Source organism: Lissotriton vulgaris, chromosome 8 (assembly GCF_964263255.1).
Source record: "Lissotriton vulgaris chromosome 8, aLisVul1.2, whole genome shotgun sequence".
NCBI lineage: Eukaryota > Metazoa > Chordata > Amphibia > Caudata > Salamandridae > Lissotriton > Lissotriton vulgaris.
Window position 1 is genome coordinate 1,500,655,913 of NC_141696.1, and position 20,546 is coordinate 1,500,676,458.

The 20,546-nt window shown below is 48.7% G+C and overlaps 2 protein-coding genes across 2 annotated transcripts in view; one reads left to right on the forward strand and one right to left on the reverse strand.

Moving 5' to 3' along the window:
• The window catches only part of CCDC191 (coiled-coil domain containing 191), a 170,825-nt gene that overhangs the window by 149,886 nt on the left and 393 nt on the right, over positions 1 to 20,546 (reverse strand). Inside the window, exon 2 of the mRNA XM_086935594.1 lies at positions 1,445 to 1,483. Coding sequence (XP_086791720.1) covers positions 1,445 to 1,483 — 39 coding nt within the window. The remainder of the gene's footprint in view (positions 1 to 1,444; positions 1,484 to 20,546) is intronic.
• QTRT2 (queuine tRNA-ribosyltransferase accessory subunit 2) overlaps positions 17,946 to 20,546 on the forward strand; it is a 222,788-nt gene continuing 220,187 nt past the window's right edge. The window contains exon 1 of the mRNA XM_086935601.1: positions 17,946 to 17,967. The gene's annotated coding sequence lies outside the window, so the exon portion shown is untranslated. The remainder of the gene's footprint in view (positions 17,968 to 20,546) is intronic.

A 20,546-nucleotide genomic window follows, 5' to 3' on the forward strand; every position in this document is an offset into this window, starting at 1 on the left:
CTAATATTGATGTCATTATAGCCTGGGACGAGTGTCCGTACCATCTGAGGGAACAATTTTTAAATTATCTTCAGGTAAGACCACACATGAGGTACCCTTGCACTACGTTCAATTCCATTAAGACAAGAGGGTTGTATCAGCTATATCCTTCCTTCGTTTCCTTCTAGGTTCACACCACGTACACCTAATCTAGAGGTATGACTTATTTTGCATGTCCATATACATGTTTTACATCGTTGCGCTAAGTTTCAGTACTAATGATATTTACCTTATATTATCACTGTTCAGCAGTACAATAATTTTTCAACTTACTGCCTAGACATCAGAGAATTAAGATGTTGCTTGCACGCTAGTCTCTAAATATCGCCGCTTTTTAACTCGCCATAAATGTCTCCACTGTTGAATGTTTCCTCACAATTTTCCACAAAATTTCTCAAATTGAGCTTAGATTTTGATAACACAATGTATGTTTGACCACGATTATTAACATCAATTTGTTAATGTGCCACAAGTTACCCCCTCTTTCTTCCATCCTTCCAGGTGACCCTTATGAACCATAGTGGGTAAGACTATTATGTTGAGATGACCCATTTACGTCACAAATAGTGAAAGTATTTTTACACTTTGTTTGTTTGTTTATATGTCCTGACGAATGCTCCTAGACCCACGGGGCAAGAGAGCAGAAACATGTTGACGTTTTTTTGTCTAAATGATATATGCTAAGGATTCCTAATTATCCTCAGAGCATACCCACAAAACCTTTTAAACTAGTTGTCCAGCGATATGAATAAATAGTAGTTAGTCGCTTGGAGACTATTTTATCTCTACCTTCCAGTGGGGTGACACGACTTATCTCTGGATACTGCCACGAAAAACCAGAGATTGCCTCGGGTGAGGCTGGCAAGATACTAATTGTCAAACCCTATGACTGTTGCCATAACGTCTGTGTGGGGCGGAGAACAAGATATACCGCTTCTCGAAATACACAACGTTTATGAGGGTTTTTCAATACATATCTCTTGGTACAAGTGGTCACAAGTGTCCTATCCACTTTTGATTAAATTTTTATGCAATACAAGTGTCTACTTCTCCAAACATGGTCAAGACTTTGTTGCCTGTGATGCTTGGAAGAGGTGAGCAGATAACGTCACAGGATCAATTCACATATCTAACCAGATACATGTCTGTGCAGGGCAGATTGGTACCTCACCTCCTAAATTGGCCTGAAGTCAGCTATGGTAAAGCTCTGTGAACTTTTCACAAGTACCAATTTGGAGTCTAGGTGTGGGTGGAGCCAGAGAAAGGGGAGGGATAATGAGATATGGGAGTAGGAGGTGCCTCAAAAAGAGATGGAATAGCAGGAAAGGAAGGAAGGAAGAAGAGGTCTGCATAATATATATAGGTACACCCACAAACATACACAATGTTTGACACTTAAACTCACCTTAATCCAGTGGTCCACATTGTCATAGTCCACAGCCGGCTGTGAATGGCAAAAACAAGCAGAAGATAAAGTTACTCTCTACTGACAACTTGCAAGAAAAACCAGAGTTAACCCACTGAAGACTTTGGCAGAGCAAAAGATTCCGAGATGTAATATGTCCCACAATCAGGATGCGCAGAGTGCACTGTGTTGATTGACATATGGTCCGGATTGGGTTTGTCTTTTTTTTTAAAGCCTATAAGTACCTACTGTAAAATATGTTCTGCCCCTCCTTATTTCAATTGAGATAGATTCCTTACTATCCCCCAAAGCATGTCAAATAATTTCTGGTGGAAATCCTGTGTCTCTAATGTCTGTAAAGCGCAGATCTAGATTGTCCATTGCATTTTACTCACAGCTTTGAGTAGTAATCTTATGCTGTTGGTTCAGGCCTTCTTTCATACCTTCTACTCACTACAGTGAGGGTCTGTGGTGGAGAGCTTATGGTCACTACAGATTCACGTGCATTTATGCTCAATCCTGTTCTGTTGAGATTCCATGTTAACTGAAATTCGAAAGTAATATTCATAAACACACATACCATAACTCACACCGTTTACCATAGTGTCCTCCTAGTAACGTGTTTTGTGTACATGAGCTGTTTGCACATAGGTGTTTGGAGCATGCTGAATGCTGTAAGTGGCGGCATATGTGATCTGGTTGATGACAACAACTGGCGAATTTCAGTGGTTTTCTCCGCTTCAGCTAGAATCATAAATTGTTTTTTAACTGTGCTTACTTTCCAGTGTATGTCATAGTTGGTTTTAGGTCTCGCATGAGCCAGCGCGCATGCGCTGCTCTGCAAGGCATTTCGTAAGGGCTTTTAAATTCCAAACACACGCTTGTGCGTGTGCTTGGAATTTAACACTTGCTATTGGGCTTTGCGTGCTGTCTTTCTAAGAAAGACAGCACGCAATTAGCCCAAGGGGGGGTGCATGTCCTGCCTTCTCTGTTCTGTGGCCTAGGGTCCGCGGGAGAGAGCATGAGCGCCATAGGTTTCCAATTATCGTGCGGCATCTCGCTGTCGCGTTAATTGGAAACATATGTGCAAACGCGGTGCTTTCACTTTCGCCGCGGCGGGTACAAGCCCGCTTGTGCGCGCACCACTTTCTGGGCCGGGCTTGTATTGTTTTTGTTGCAGTTTTATATGCGTGAACTCGACCGGAAGGTATTGGAGCACTTTAAATGACCCCCTCTGTGTTTGCGCTATGACCTGCATCCCCTGTAGTCTCTGTCCAGGATACTAGGGTTATGCTACTCCAGCGCACGCCCAACAGAAGAGAGGCTAATTTACTAATCCCCCCTGCTCATGCTGCAACATTTATTTAGGTATGTGTTCGCTGCTTAGCTCAGCCCCCGGCTCCCTTCCACCGTTGCTACTTGTTTTCTTATCTCCGTTTTGCAAAGCGGCAGAAGTTTTATTGCCCTCCGAGGTGGGCGCACGCTAGATGAATACCATTAACAGCTGACCTGGGAGGGAGGGCCTTTGAGAAGTCCTTGAGCACTTAGACACTACTTACGTCCACAGGGAACAGTTGTTTGATAAAAGCACAGAAAAGGTAACGTTTTATTCTTTCTATGTGCCAAACGAGGGCAGACGCAGAGAAACATTTCCCTACATCAACACACATATTTTCCAAGGAGAGCGGGCATCACTTTTGAAAAACTGATGCCGTCTGTTGTGATCTGCTCAGGTAGTGAGAAGACCCTTGCATTAAATACAATGTGCCAGCGCACGGGTGAGATCAGTGCTGTACACGCCTGCGCCGTTCTGCACTAAGAAACAGTCTTGGGTGGAGCTTGCGTGACATGGCAGAACAAACAAATAACGGCCGCACTCATCCCCTGTCCCGCTTCTGGGAAGCCTACACCTGTTGAATGGGCAGGAGGCCTCTCAGGGGACGGGAGTGCTGGACGGACGAGGCTCGTCACACCGCGGAGAACAGGGTACTGCAGACAGTGTCACATTCCTGCCACAGAAGGATAGAACGTTTTGTTTAGATCAGTATTAATGTTCCTTAGACCAATGCCTAAATAAAGTTAATGAAACTTCCCTGTCTGTATTTTCAGTATTCCTGCCTGTTAAAAAATACCTGTTTCTGCAGTGGGCGCAGTTGTAAGCGGTGCAAAAACCTCTGGATAACTGTTATTAATTGCACCTGATAAATCCCACGTCCCACCGTATGAGATTCACCAGGTGAAATTAATGCGGACTCCCCCTCGGGGGCTGTCTCATTGGTCCTTGCTGCTCTGGTGCCCCCTGTTCACCCCCACCTCCATCTGACATTTCTAACAGCTTTTTCACGGTCTGGATTCAGTCTCCAACCTTTTTTTGTACTGGAGTTACTTATGCTCAAAGAAGCGCATTAACAGCTACTAATATTCCCAATGTTGTATAATTTCAATTTTTTATATAGCGCCCCTTTACAGAGATTGCCAGTGAAGCGCTACTTCCTTTTTCTCTAATTCCGCACAACCGTGTTCACTTCTGCTGCTCTGCCGCTGGGCCTCTTCCCACTCTCTTTCCTCCTCTTTATTCTGTCTGTCTGTCTCTGTCTCACTCGTCTTCACTTGCTGAGAACCATAACTTCCACAAATGGCTCTCTTGGCTACACACACATGCTTTACTTAATCTTGCATTCCCTATAACCGTTTGCTATTTACAGGATGTTGTTACTTTTTTTTTCTCCAGGTAGCATATTACTCTGGGCTCCCCTCCCTCATAACCTATTTCCCATTTCTAGCTAGCGCCTCGAGGTCATACCAATGGAAAAAGCGCTATGCAAATATTTTCACTCCACTGCATACAAAACAAGCATTGGCATAGCCAGTCGGTCTCACTTTTGGGACCTTATAAGTATTTAGTTATGCAGCACAATATCTTTGGTACAACAGCATCAACTGTTGCATGGCTAAACACTTATAAGGTCCCAAAGGCGAGACCTATAGGCTTTGCCAATGCTTGTTATTGATGTACTTAATTTCCAGGCCATGCGCAGCAGGGGTTGCGTGCAAGGCCTGGCCTGTGGGCAGCAGGGGTTGCGTGCAGGGCCTGGCCTGTGGGCAGCAGGGGTTGCGTGAAGGGCCTGGCCTGTGGGCAGCCGGGGTTGCGTGCAGGGCCTGACCTGTGGGCAGCAGTGGTTGCGTGCAGGGCCTAGCCTGTGGGCAGCAGGGGTTGCGTGCAGGGTCTGGCCTGTGGGCAGGCCCTTCCAGGATGAAGGCAGGCAACATCAATCCAACTCAGCAGATTGAAGAACTGGCGCTCAAGAGGCAGCAGTTCTCCATGTTGGTTAGCCAGTTTCTGCAAGGGCTTGGTACATTTAATTATTGGCCCATATTTTGATGTTGAACCGTCAACAGAATTACCCAGATCGGCTTGAGATTGGAGTACCACAGAGACCGTATTCTTTTCCACCAAAGATTTGTCCATGGATAATCCGGTACCCCAGGATCAATCCCAGCATCCGCATTAAAGCCATGCTTGAAGAGCTTGTTAATTTAACAGATATTATTACAGCGTCTTCGCCAAGGACTAAGACATTAACTCCTTCTTGAGCTAAGGGAGGTTTGAGTCAGAGACACCCTCACTCTCTGCCCTTCAGAGGTGGGTGGAATCGTTGCTCTGTTCCTTCTTTAATTAATGCACAGTAAAGGATCATTTGTCCAGGCCAGGAAAGCAAAGATTTCCAAGAGGGAAAGGCTGATTTCATTTGTCCCAAATTTCAATTAAGGGTCAATGTAACGAAAGAGTGTTTATTTCACCAAAATCCAATTACAATTAAGATCTCTCATGCCAATGCACGTGTGCCCATTGCTTGGTTTCAGAGCAGAAAGGGGGCGAACCACCCAGAGCATCAACAGACAATGGCAAAGGACAACACGCTGTGATCTGAGCCACAGCCAAACTCCACAATGTTCAAAAGTAATTAAACAACCTTCTGGGGCTTCAAAGTTCATTTCAAATATGTGAAAGCACAAAGTTATGGGCAATTATGATAGTAGTAGTAGGTGCTACGATCCACAGGCGAAGGAACCAGGGGTCAGCCAGCTACAGAGCTGACAACTATGGTGATGCATCGAGGAAACAGATCAGTGGGAGATTGCACCCCTAAAAGCAACCCCTGTGAGATATACTTGAACCTCAACCGGAGGCTGACTTGAAATTTCCTTCTACGGAGCATATGCATTAAGCACTGTTGTTAATAATAATAATAATAATAATAATAATAATACAGATTTTTAAGACAATTCAGTTTTTTCTGCATTTTAATGAACACATTTATTTTAAATATAGAGCAGAATAAATGTAGATGCTACTACATTTTGGCAGATAAGAGAATTGATGCAGGGAAAAAACATTTTTTACAGCATCATACAATTTAGTGCGAGTGGAAAGCTGGGGCTCAACTGAAATCTGCAACTAGATCAAATATAGAACAGTAATCTGTCCATTGAGAAGCCCTCAATCAATATCAGGATCTCCTCTCGTTAGGCGCTCGGCTCTTGAGTGAGCCGAGCGCCTAACGAGAGGGGATCCTGATATTGATGGAGTTATTGCTGTGGGAGAATTAATATCCCGCAAGCAACCACTGCTGCTGAATTTCAGGAGCAACTTGCTAGCCCACAAGGGAACGCATGGTGTATGGCCCTCCCTCTACAAGTGCTCTGCCCAGCCCTGCTCTGACCTCACTCAAGAGCCGAGCGCCTAACGGGAGAAGATCCTGATCAATCAATCAATCATTTGTAAAGCGTACTACATACCCGCGAGGGTCTCAAGGCGCTGGGAGGGGAGGGGCGGGGTGCTACTGATCGAACAGCCAGGTCTTGATTATCCTCCTGAAGGTCAGCAGGTCTTAGGTTTGTCGTAGACTCATTGGGAGGGTTTTCCATGTCTTGGCGGCGAGGTGGGAAAAGGATCTACCACTGGTGGTTGTTCTTCGGATGAGTGGGACGGCGGTGAGGGAGAGGTTGGCGGAGCGTAGCTGGCGGTTGGGGATGTAGAAGGAGAGCCGTCTGTTAAGGTAGGCTGGGCTGGTCTTGTGGAGTGCCTTGTGTCCGTGGGTGAGGAGCTTGAAGGATATCCTCTTGTTGACGGGGAGCCAGTGCAGGTTTCTCAGGAGGGGGGTGATGTGGCCGTGGCGGGGTACGTCGAGGATCAGTCGTGCCGAGACGTTGTGGATGCGTTGTAGTCGTTTGATGAGCTTGGTCGGGCTCCCGCGTAGAGGGCATTTCTGTAGTCGAGTCTGCTGCTGACGAGGGCCTGGGAGACTGTCTTTCTTGTATCTGTTGGGATCCATCTGAAGATCTTGCGGAGCATGCGGAGGGTGTTGAAGCAGGAGAAGGAGACTGCGTTGACTTGCTTGGTCATTGAGAGTGTTGAGTCGAGGATGATTCCCAGGTTGCATGCGTGGTCGGTGGGTGTCGGGCTGCCCCCAGTGCCGTAGGCCACCAAGAGTCGTCCCAGGCTGAAGGGTTGGACCAAGGATGAGGACCTCCGTCTTGTCAGAGTTCAGCTTGAGACGGCTGGTCTTCATCCAGTCGGCGACGGCCTTCATTCCTTTGTGGAGGTTGGCTTTGGCAGTGATGGGGTTCTTGGTGAGGGAGAGGATCAACTGAGTGTTGTTGGCATAGGAGATTATGTTGAGGTTATGCTGTCAGGCTACGTGTGCGAGCGGGGCCATGTAAATGTTGAACAGCGTTGGGCTGAGGGAGGATCCCTGGGGTACGCCACAGATGATCTCGGAGGTTTTGGAATGGAATGGGGGGAGGCGGACGCTTTGGGTTCTGCCGGAGAGGAAGGAGGTGGTCCAACCCAGTGCCTTGTCTCGGATCCCTGCGGCACGGATGCGTGCGAGTAGTGTGTTGTGGCAGACGGTGTCAAAGGCAGCAGAGAGGTCTAGGAGGTTGAGTGCTGCGGTCTCACCATTGTCCAGCAGGGTCTTGATGTCATCGGTGGCGGCGATGAGGGCAGTCTCTGTGCTGTGGTTGCTGCGGAACCCGGACTGGGAAGTGTCCAGGATTCTGTTTTCTTTGAGGTATCTGGTTAGCTGTCTCTTGATGGTTTTCTCGATTACCTTGGTCGGAAAGGGGAGCAGAGAGATGGGCCGGAGGTTTTTGAGGTCTCTTGGGTCTGCCTTAGGTTTTTTGAGTAGGGCGTTGATCTGGGCGTGTTTCCAGATCTCTGAGAAGGTCGCTGTCTCAAGGGAGAGATTGATGACATTGCGCAGGTGGGGTGCGATGGAGCTGCTTGCTCTGTTGAAGACGTGGTTTAGGAATGGGTCTGACCGAGAGCCGGAGTGGGTTGTGCGCATGGTCTTGATGGTGTCATCGATGCTCACGCTAGTCCAGGCTAGCAGGGGGTCGTGGTCAATGGTGTGCGGAGGGTCTGTTGTGTTGGTGTCTGTTGGGGTTGTCTGGGTGTTGACGTGGTCGTGGATGTCTGCTATCTTGCGGTGGAAGAAGGTGGCGAGGAAGTCGCACAGGGCTTGCGACAGTGTGATGTCGTTGGTGTTGGAGCTGGGGTGGGAGAGTTCCATCACGATGTTGGAGAGCTCCTTGCTATTGTGTGCGTTGTTGTCGAGGCAACAACGCCTCGACAACAGGAGGTCCTCTTCTGCCCTGGGTACTTCCAAACCTTTCTTCACCTCTCAAACCTTCTTGCTCCAACGTACACTGTTGGTTTGAAAGTGAAAAAGTCCAATCTTTTAGCAAAGAGTCCGTTCTCTTCCTTGGTGGAGGTCTTTTCGAGATTCTAGAAGGCCTTAGATGTTAAATTCTTACTCAAAACGCTGGTAGTGTTGTCTTTTGACATGTGGTGTTCTCGTGGGCTTTCAGCACCTTTTTGTTTGATGGCTTTCACCTGAACTTTTCTATCTCAACTCTAAGTTTTCAATGCTTTACTACGAAAGCTTTCAGGGAATTCTCTGAGCTGACCTCTTTAATGGATTCCCTAATCCCTATATTTTTCAAGAGCTTTTTTGTGGTGAAACCTGTAAATAGCACTGTCTCTCCAGCATGGGGGCTTCTTTCAGTGCTGATGGCCTTGCAGTCTCATCTTTTTGGGACTTTGGAGAGTGTGGACTTGATATTTCTATCGTTCAAGTTTCTTCTTTTGGCAGTTATTACGTCCGTTCATACGATTGGTAAGTTGGGGGCTTTAAGATTTAATCTTCCTATCATTAGGTTTATGTAAGATGGTATTATTCTAAAAACAAATCCTACTTTTATTCCTAAGGTCAATTCTGTCTCGCACAGATCTCAGGGGATAATCCTTGAGGTCTTCTGATTCAGAGGAGGTCTACAAGAGCGAAGGACACTTCCTGAAAGTAACTGCAGGGAGTATTGATTCAGGAGCTTGTAGGGCAGCTACTTGGCTGCCAGAACATCATTTTGTAAAGCATTATTGCCTAGATACTGTCTCCGATTTACAATTGAATATGTGGATGGGTGTTTTCAATTCTGCATTATAATGTTATTCACTTTTGTTTGGTCTAGTACATGTATTAAAACATGTGGGTGTTGCAAAGTTAAGATTGCTTAATTTAATTCGTTTTTAGGTCTCGCTGGTGTTAGCAGTGCATAGCGCTGCCCCAGCAAAAGACCTATTGTTGTGGGTTTCCTGGGAATGGCTGAGAGGGGGTGGTTACGCGCATTACCTCGGCGATTTCACCTCCAGGACGCGCTTCTGCTGGCGGGCTGACTATCCTGGGCGCTCGCACTCACACACACACACGCGCTTACACACACACACACAAACGCGCTAACACACACACGCGGGCAAACACACGCACACACACACACGCACACGCGCGCGCACACACACACACACACACACACACACACACACACACGCACGCACACACCCTCCCCCCCCTACTCACCTGGCTCTTTTGTCGCGACTCCCCTGGTATCTCTGCCGCATCACCTGGCCTGGATTGCATAATTAAAATGGCACCCAACAGCCGAGACCGAGTGGAAGCGGACGCCGCGTCCCCAGCGCACCCCTTGCTGTAGCAGCCGCCTCTGCTGACCCGGAAACGCTCCAGCTGGCTACCCGCCCCCGGTACACGGATCTGGGAGGTAGCCATGGGTACGTCATTGTATTTTTTTTAGAGCCGTTCTCTCCTGTGCGAACACAGAACGATGCCAAGATGTTGTGGTACTCGGGTGCCGACGACAGTACCCGCGTGGTCTTGACAATTTGATCGACATCACCCCGAGATGCCCACTCCTTGCACTAGTGCTTAGACATGATACTTCACTGTGGCTACCAGTGAAAAGCCCCGGATGCACTCTTTTGTTGGTAACAAAGGTTAAAATGGCAGACAGCATCGGGCATAAGATGGCTGCATAGTGCAGCTACGTGCAGACAGTGCGCCGTGCTGTCATTCATGGTGTTAGTTTTGTTTCATCAATTTCTGTGCCTGCCAACCCCGGCATGTCACCATCCAAGGCTTATGGGTCCTGCCTCGTATAGACAGGAGCATGATTCATCAGAAGGCTGGTCACCACCTGAAGTCGGAAGAGAGCCCCCAACCCAAGTGCGCTCTGAGCCAGACACCAGAACAAGGTCACCTTCAGGAATTCACAAACACTACTCTGCTTATGGGCTCCACGACCGCCTCCAGACACGGCAGGGCTTGCATTAGCCTTGCCCTCTGAAGGGGGTGGTCTCCTAAAATACACCCTGCTGCTGGTAACAACAGAAAAAACAATAGGAAGTGGATGTACAAACAGAGAGGCCCCATCAGTCTTAAGTCAGTTCACTCAGTACAGGGAGGACACACATCCAATGTCCACCTAGCACCATGACTGGGCAGCTTCCATGTAATACGGCTGCCATGGGGGGTGATATTAATGTAGCCCATCCGTTCAGGTCCAGCGCGCGCCTGTCACCAGCTGCAGAGGTGAACACTGTCATGTGCCTCTGTTCCAGCCTCGATTCAAAGCTCGCTCCAGTGGGGTTTTTTAATGCAGACCCCCCCCCCCCAGCAGCCCCCTCTTACCCTCCAGAAATATATAGAGTGGTCGCGTTTACTCACTGCTGCGTTCCGCATAGGAGGTGTTTGCTGGTTGGTGGTCACCTAAAAACCATCTCATTGGACCTCCTGAGTAGCTCATACCTGCTGACATGTGTACACCCCAAGCGCTTATTTCCTCTAGCTCACTGTTAAGCACTGTGATTTAAGACAGGATCTGAGCACCATTCGTCACCAACCCCAAACAGTAACACCAAAACTCTCCCCACATAGATTTCATTGCAAGTACAGCTCCCTCCAACCAAGCACTCGCCCAACCCAAGGGATAACGTGCCCCGTGCATAGCAAGAGGCATAAAGCATGCTAAAAATGCAACATTATCTCGTATTTTAACACACCATTGTGTCTCTAAGCTTTTCGCTATTTAAAATTGAGTAACCAATACATTACTATACCAAGTTAACAGCGGGAGCCGAGGTGGGTGCTGGCTCGAAGAGCCCGGCAGGAGACAAGCCTTGGAAATGTTTGTCATGTAAACCTGCACAAACGCAGGGGAAATTGTGGTAAACTCGCTTCAGAACTGAAAAGGTGCGTATGTTTAACATGCAGATTATATCACTACAATGAGAAGCGTTTAATAAAGTGATGTTTTAAAAAAAATTATCTTAGAATAGGATGACCGGATTTTGAAGCCTAAAAGCGGGATATATCACAGAAATAGGAGGACTCAATTCAGCATCATCGGAGAAGCATACAATAACTTCGTTCATCAATATAGAAACACAGTCGAGGCACTAAGGAAATAAATAAAAAGACATTTGTTAAACAGTATCAAACGTGTTATTTAAATAGCTTTCTAATAAAAGCTGCTCACTAGTATTGCATTGTAACATATAACAATGTGTTCAGTCGACCCTCACTGAAAACCAGAGCTGAAAGAAATTAGGTTGTTGGTTGTCTGGGGTGTGAGCCCTGGTCAAACAGCAGCCACAATCTGTAAACAAGCATTTGCAATGCAGTAGGTCTCGCATTTACGCGAGTTTGAGCTATTGACATTGCAAATAATAATGCCTTTTATTTTTGTTTTATAAACATAAATAAAAGGCACTGTTATTTACAATGCCAATAGCTGAAACTCTCGTAACTGCGAGACCTATTGCATTGCAAATGCTTGTTTTGTTAGTCAAAGGACTTCAGTTTTGGTATACCTACTTTGCAATGCTTTTATTACTGGGGGTAATCCCCATTACTCTTAGTCCTACTCGTCCTCGACCCAGTCATCACACATGAGGTATTCCACACAACAGGAAACAAAACAGGAAACGCTTTTAGACTCCAACCACCCTCCTGTCAGGTGCTATAACACACCTCACCACCAGAAGCATATCCTGATGTACCAAGCACCAAAGGCCTGGAAAGGGTTGGGCGGGCGGGATGTATGACTGGGTAGAGGACGAGTAGGACTAAGAGTAATGGGGATTACCCCAAGTAATCAAAGCATTACCTCTACGTCCCTCGTCCTCGACCCAGTCATCAAACATGAGGTATACCAAAGCAACCCCAAAAAGGCCTTTGGCACACCACACACAGAAAACAGACCAGCCACCAAGGAGTGCAGCAAGACAGAGTCTAATAATAAACAGAAACAAACAAATCAGACATGGGGGGGGACCCCCACAGCTTGAAACACTCCAGAACCAAAATTAGGGCGGCCAGACAGAGCACAATTCAAGCGATAATGTTGCACAAAAGTGAACTCGGACGCCCAGGTCCCCGCCCTACAAATCTCCACAAGGGGAACTCCATGGAAAGCGACCCAAGAAGCAGACACACCCCTGGTAGATCTCGCCTGAACCCCAGATGGACAAGGCAAACCAGAGCCCAGGTAAGCCAAAGAGATCACAGCCTTGATCCAGCGACCCAAAGTAAGATGGGAGGCAGCCTTACCTCTACCAGCCAAACCAAAGGTCACAAAGAGGGAGTCAGAAGACCGAACCCCAGCAGAACGTGCCACATAGACAGACAAGGCTCGCCGCACATCCAAAGAATGGAGCAAGACGCCAGAAGGCGAGGAAGGAGAAGGACAGAGAGAAGGAAGAATCAACTCATGGGAGGAATGGAAACGAGAACTAATTATTGGCAAAAACCCGGGGTCCAAAGAAAGGACCACCGCGTCGTCCTGAAACCTCAAAAAGGGGGAAGAACAACGCAACGCCGTCAGCTCGCCCAACCTCCGAGCAGAAGTAACAGCCACCAAAAAGGCCACCTTGAAAGACAGGAATTTCAAGTCCACGGACTCCAAAGGTTCAAAAGGAGGGGACTGCAAGGCACCCAAAACCAAAGAAAGATCCCAAGGAGGAACCGGGGAGCGGACAGAAGGAGCAGAAAGCGAGAAACTCCGAAACAGACGGGAAACCAACAACCCGTCCGAAGGCAGAAGAGAAGCCGGATCCCAAAATGCCCGGATAGCAGCCCACTGACCCTTCAAAGTGGACAAGGCATAGTGTTTTTGAAAGCCATCCAAAAAAACTGAAGAACAGAAGAAACATCACAGGAGGCAGGGGACAGGCCCAGGGCAGCACACCAAGAAGAAAAGGAAACCCAGTGCTTGGAATAGGAGGAAAGAGTGGACTTCCGACGAGAAGCCTGCATCACAGTGATGAGGTGGTCGGGCAAACCCCGGACTCCAAGAGACAGCCGTTCAACCTCCAGACCGCCACGGTGAGAGGAACCAATAGGGAGGAAGACGGGGAACCCAGAGGAGACGGGTAGCGGGGCAGGATCCACGGAGGGCCCACCGCCAGACTCAGCAGCAGAGGTCACCAGGAGCGGCGAGGCCAATAAGGGAGAACAGCCACCACCTGAGCCCCCACCCGCTGAACCTTCAGCAAGAAAGCAGGGATCAGAGGAAAGGGGGGAAATGCATAGAGGAACCAAGGAGGCCAAAGGACAGACAAGGCATCCACTCCCCAAGCCCCCGACTCCGGAGTCCTGGAGCAGAACAGGGGAAGCAGGGCATCGGTCCAGGAGGCAAACAGGTCCAGCACCAGAGTCCCAAACCTTCGGCAGAGCAACCGAAAATCCGAGAGGCCAGACACAGGGAGAGAGAGGACGAGAACCTCAGACTCAAGGAATCTGCAACCACGTTGTCCACACCCCGAATGTGCAGAGCAGAGAGGGCCACCAGATGACACTCGGCCCAACTCGCAATTGCACACGCCACCATGTTCAGGGAAAGGCAGCGGGTACTGCCCTGGTGGTTGATGTAGGCAACGGTCACAGTGTTGTCCAACCTCACCAACACGTTGCACCCCAGAAGACGATCCTTGAAAAGGCGAAGAGCCCTCTCCACCGCAGACAGCTCCTTCCAATTCGAAGAACGGCGTGACTCCGAAGGAAGCCAACGCGCCTGCACCGCCCAAGGGCCCAGAGTCGCACCCCATCCGGAAGCGCTGGCATCCGTTGTCAACATCAAGGGGGGCGTAGGATGGAAACACATGCCCTTCGACAGATTCAAAGAATCCAGCCACCACTGGAGAGCAGACACCAACTCTGGAGACACAGGCACAGGAATCGAGAAGTCCTGGACAGGAAAGGGCACCCAACTCTGAACACGCCACAACAGAGGCCGAAGATGAACCCTGGCCCAGGGCACCGTGAACACAGTGGCAGACATGTGGCCCTGAACCACCAGCCACTGCAGGAGAGGAGCCGAAACCCGGGAAAGCAAATTCCTCAGCAAAGACTGAAGAAGCAGAATCCGGGACTCCGGGAGAAAGACCTTGCCTTGAACAGAGTCTAACACCGCCCCAATGAAGGTCCTCCGAGTTGCAGGGTCCAGGTGACTCTTCGGCAGATTGATAAGGAAACCATGATCTTCGAGCGTACGCATGGTCAAGGAAAGGTGGCGAGACATGACCTCCGGAGACGGAGCCTGCAGCAGCCAATCGTCCAGTTATGGAAACACGGACACCCCCAGGAGTTGGAGATGAGCCACCAAGGGAGCAGCCACCTTGGTGAACACCCTGGGGGCGGACCGGAGACCAAAGGGAAAGACGCAGAACTGCCAGTGATGACCCTCCAGGCAGAAGCGCAGGAACTGCTGATCCACCAACGCCATCGGAACATGTAGGCAGGTATCCTGGAGATCGAGCGAGGTGAACACCCAACCCTCCTGGACCAGGGGAATCACCTTCTGCAAAGTCTCCATCTTGAATGGGATCTTCTGTATAAATAAGTTCAGGGCCCGAAGTTTGATGACAACACGGAAACCCCCCGTGATCTTCGGAACCACAAAGACGATGGAATAAGTCTCCAGCCCACGTTCCAGGGGGGGACCGGGACAATCGCCCGCTTGCTGAACAGCACCTGAACACCCTCCAGCAACGCCAGACGGTCACCACAACACCCAAGGGAGGAGGAGGAGACAGGAACTCTATCCGGTAACCCCTGGAAAGAACATCCAGCACCCACTAGTCGGAGGTCGTCAGCAGCCAAGCATGGAGGAACAGCCGCAGTCTCCCACCAACCGTGGGCCGACCACCAACGAGACCGGGCACCGGAACGACGTAGTCAGGAACGAGGAGCGCCAGACCCACCATCCGGCGGGGGCTTCTTCTGGAACCTCCTAGGAAAGGATCTACGAGTACCACGCTGGCCTTTAAACGAGGACTGCTGAAATCTGGAAGGCTGGCGAAAAGACCTGGCATTCGAGAAGGAGGACCCCTTATGAGAAGGAGTACGACGGAATGATAACAAATGCTTCCTCTCCTTGAAGACCTTATGGAGCTTGTCCTCCAGGGTGTCCCCAAAAAGATGAGTACCAGAAAACGGCAATCTTAAGGCCATAGATCGTTGCACAGCATCCGTCTTCCAACCCCGGAGCAGCAAGTTCCAACGGGCAGCAACAGAGGAACCACAAGACATAGCCGAAGCCCTGACCGAGTCAAAGGCTATGTCCGAAAGGAACTCCGTATGACGTTCCATAGACTCCAGCAACTCCGGACAACTGCCCCCCTCCTGCATTGCAGAAAACAAAGTCTTGAAGTCAGCCAGCAAAGACTGCGCAACATATGCACCATACACTCCCGACCGAAGGGCCAGGTGAGAGCCAGCATAGGACTTCTTCAGAGCAGAGTCCATCTTTTTATCAACGCCATCCTTCAGGATATTATCATCCGCCATGGAAGGCCGACCCACCAGAGAAGCAACAATAGAGTCCACCTGCACCGAATCAGGCGGGGCAACCTCCATATCCTGCAAAGGACAGAGCTTCAACATAAATCTGGGCATAGAAATATGGTCGGGTCCTTCCATTCCTTAAGGAGGACATCCATGACAAAGGGGTGGATGGGCATAGAAGAAGCCACAGGCTTCCGAAACTGCGGCAGGACAGCGTCCTGGGAGGTGCAGGGCACAGAGTCCTCAGGGAAGCCCATATTCTCCCGAACATGACAAAGAAGATCAGGCATCAGGTCCTTGGAAATGTACTTTCCCTTAAGATCCACTGCGCCCAATGTAGACTCATCCGAGGAAGCAGAGGAAGAAATATCCGAAAACAGGGCAGCAGTGACATCAGACAGCATCTCCAGAATCAGGCGCTTCAGGCGCTTAGAGTCATCCAAACTGGCACTCCTAGCAGCAGGAGCAGAATCCCCACTATCCGTGGAGGAAGAGGAAGACTGAACAGGAGAGACATGCTTTCTCTTCCTGTGGTGTTTCCCAATAGCAAAGCAGCACCCACGAGCCACAGCAAACCAGCAAACAGAGCAGACTTGGGACACACAGCAGCACCACAAGTAGCACAAAGGAATGAAAGAACATCAGATTCCCGCCAAATAATTGAAAATTCACTCACCCATCGGCTGAGCAACCGCGAAGAACTGACGAGGGTGAAGGAGGGGCCGAAGCAGCAGCCGTCGAATGAAAACCTCCAGAAGGCACCGACTTCAAAGGAAACGATGACGTCACCCCCTCCCTCCAACCAAGACGGAAGACAAGCATCTCGGAGCCCACCCACGTGCTTGCACAGGCAAATGAGGAGCAGAAGCCGGAACCGGCCTCCCAGCCGTAGTCCGACACATCCCGGAGCCTCCAGCCCCCGCAGCCAAGGAGAAACGGCCGCCGCACACCAGAGGCAAAACCGGACATCCACAAAGACGAGCTCCGAGTCCCAGGAGGCGAGCGCGCCAAGCATAGGCAGACAAGCCGGATGCAGGAACGGCTGGGACGCGAGGAGCCGCGGCATGCCAGGCAGCGAAACAAACCTTAAAAGCACAGGGCAGAAGAAGGAACCGGCACCCTCAGGCATCAGGTAGAAAGCAGAGACGGCCCCGGGATGCACACACGCGCCCGACCAGCACAGGAAGCCAGGGAGTCCAAAGACAAGAAGAAATCCCCGGGGACCCGAGAAGCACGCAACCCAGGTTCCCTGCGATCCAGGAAAGCACAGGAAACCCAGCAGCCCGGCTTCCAAAATCCCACGGAGGTCCACGAGCACCCCCAAGGCCCAGCAAAGGAGGAAACCACAGGACAGGCGTCGCAGGTAAGTGCCCGGCACTCACCCAAGCGTCACCCATCGGAATTCCATCCGACAGGAAAGAAAACAGGATATGCTTCTAGTGTTGAGGGGTGTTATAGCACCTGACAGGAGGGTGGGTGGAGTCTAAAAGCGTTTCCTGTTGTGTGGAATACCTCATGTGTGATGACTGGGTCGAGCGGTTTTTCCCTTAGGGCGTCGGGGCTCCGCCCCCGTTACTTTCACCCCCAGGGTCACCATTAGATAAAGGTATTTTTTTACACTTTTTATTTTTTTTATTTTAAACAATGTATAAATACCTCTTGTTTTTTTTATTGCTGTGGCCCTGATGAGTCTTGTGTCACAGCAAGCGTTGCTTAAGCTGATCCGGGACCGGTGCATTCCCTAATGCTGCCTGTGAGAGGGCCCTGCTGAGTCTAAAGTATTTGCCGAGCGGACCAGCTCACAGCCCTGAGGTCTGTGATGTCATCAGCTCGTCAAATACCATAGCCTCGAGGACCACTCTCCACCCCCAGATGACGTCTGGGTAAAGTTTTCCCCGGGCGCTTCAGGCTGAAGCCCTGTAGCACCAGGGGCTTCACGTCAGTCAAGGAATGGAGAGGATGGTCACCCCCACCCTTTCCCAACTCGTCACAGGGGGGTGGTCCCTCCCTGTGACGAGTTGGGAAGGTGGGATCGAGGCTGCAGGCAGGCAGAAAGCAAAGAAATCGAGTCTCCACAGTTTCAACAGTATTTCTGAAGACACACTGCGCAGACTCGAGGTGTCTGCTTCCGCGCTCCTGTTAGTTGCAGGACGGTGTGAACGCCATTTGGAGCTCCAGTGCCTGTGCTTAACTGGCAATGGCAGTCAGGAGCAGCTGTAGTATTCAAAGTTTAGGCACTGCTGTTGTGCGTCAGCATTACCTAGAGGCCGGTTAGATTGTTCGCTGAAGCCCCAAATCAGTCAGTGGACCAGGCACCAAGTCAAGGTAGGTGCGTAAAAAAAGTGAAGTGGTTGACGCATTTCCAAATAAATACATTATCACAGCCAGTAACAAAGCATAATGCTCTGACAGTAACTCCGTAATGTTAAATCGAAGTACGGACTCTGCCTCAGCAGTACCACCAACAGCAGCGAGTTTAGTACTTATTTTTTAAATTTCAGCACTGTTGGTGGAAGTGCTAACTCATGTGCTTGGGGAGAAGGGGAGGGGTATCAGAGGGCTGATATCAGAGTTTATCACTGGGCCATAAAACAGCCACAGTGATTGCAAGTTCCAATCGGATGTCGACTTTTTCAAAATGTTTAATGTTCATGTGGCTAAATCGTTGTGCTCCATAGATTGCTGCTGCTTGAACCTGCTTTATTTTATAATACAAAATATCTTTGCATAAATGAGTAAAAGCATGATCATCATTTTTTAAAACAATTTCCATCTCAGTTCGTTTTGGAAAACTAATTAGGCAAAAGCAGCTTTTTGTTGAAAGCATCGAGTCCAATGAATGACTGTGTTAAGTTTCTAAAATCTGGGCACATCAATTTTCGTCTATTTGTCTTTGGGCACTGTCACTGTTAAACATGTTAGTGACATAAACAGTCTGAAAGAAGTGCAGTGTGGTTTTTGTTTGGAATCAGGAGGGTTTTGGTGTAACTGGCAGCATGTTGCTGCTATGTCCATAAACCAGAGGCTTAACTTGCTGCGAGATTTCTTTCCAGGTCTGTGGAAGAAATTGAGCTTGTGCTGTGAGGTTTAAACCCTCTGCTTGGTGGTGGTGGGGGGCGGGGGGCCAGGTAGGAAGATAGCAGTAGTCAGTGGTCATAATTCAGCAGCAGTGATTACGTGTGCCAGTCTGCAGTCCTGGCCTCAGCATTCGTTAATTAGATTTTACTTCTAATGTGTTCCTGCACATACATTTTTTGTTGCACTTTTCTGAACTTCTTCAAGCTCAGTCAAGGCCTGCATTATGTTTTAAAAAGATCTGTCAACCATGTACTGGAAACTGTTTTTTTTATGTTTTAAAATCTTTGTCCATCAATAGATTGAACATCTTTGAGAGATGTTGAAACTTTCTGTGATTTGAAAGCATTGCTTGAAACCGTATTCTGTATTTTCATTAAAAATTAAAGTCTGTTCATTTTGGAAAACTTGCTAAACAGCAGCCTTTTGGGTGAAATCATCCAAACCAATGAAGGGCTGTGTAGAGTGTGTGATGTCCATATAATCTTGCCGACATCGATTTTTGTGCACAAGTGCTGTGTGGCCTTTGTGTAGAGGGTTCTGGTATCACTTAAAGCATGTTGCTGTGCACATAAAGCAGAGCCCGGACTCTGCCTCAGCAGTGAATTACTTGGCTTGGTGCATGAAGTATTTCTTTTCAGCTTTGTGGGGGCAGGGCTGGATCCAGAAGAGGGGCAACTAGGGATGCTAGGATTGTTTGCAGCATCAACCCAAGAATGCAATTACTTTGGAGGGGGTGACTCTTGGACCACATTTTGCTGTTTAGTTCAATAAGATGCTCATCCCTCACAATGAATCACTGTCTCCTGGCCATTGGTCAGTCAGAACCTTGAAATAGGTGTGGTAACTGGCATCCAAGTTCGAGATCTCTCCCACTGAGAAACCTATCACGAAACGTCTTGCCCGCTGCACACATTCCTTAACACCTTCAATGCTAAAGGTATTTTCCCCAGGTGCTGCATTCCCCTTTTTCCCATTGTTCATGACGAGCTCAGCTCGTCATGAGCACAGGAGCACTGTACTGCAGGAAGAGCTCAGCTCGTCATGAGCACAGGAGCACTGTACTGCATGAAGAGCTGAGCTCGTCATGAGCATGGAAGGGGTTAAGAAGGAAGTCTGGCTTACCTACAAAGCCAGGAAATTTCCAAGGTACTATTACTTTTTGTTCCTTTTATTTTAAAGTTTGCTGGAAAATGAATCATGTTATCTCATTGTTTGTTAAAAATAAGATTTGCATGGGAAATGGGGACCGGCCTCCCAAAAATTATCTATCCCGTTAAAGTGAACCCCAATGCTACACCCCCACACACTGCCCACTTTCAAATTTCACCAGCCGCCACTGCAAGGGACGTAGAAGTAATGACTGGTATGAGGACGAGGGTCATAAAGTAATGCCTCGGTTACTAACCAGTAATCTTCATGACCTCATTTGTAATAGCTATAACGAGGATGAGACGGACTAGGGTTAAAGAAGAGTACAGGTAAGTAACAGAGGAATTTCCTCTGATCTGGCTTCCAATGTTATGTATGTCGTTGCCTGCAAGGTCATCTTTGAGAAAGAGGCCATTTTATGTAATTTGCAATAATGTCATAATTATTTTAATTAGTGGTTTGAAAGCCTAAAATATCCTACCACTTTTTGGTCACAAAATGTTGGCAGTTATGCAGACTTTCCATTATAGTTGCTTCAAAGTTGTTCTTAAATGTAGCTTTCAGATAGATAATGTAACTAGAGTTCAAGTTGGAACCGGTTTCTCTGTCCTTGTCAGTATATTTGAGACAATATACTTGTGTACTCGTCTAATGTTAAAATGAGTAAAAAAAAGATG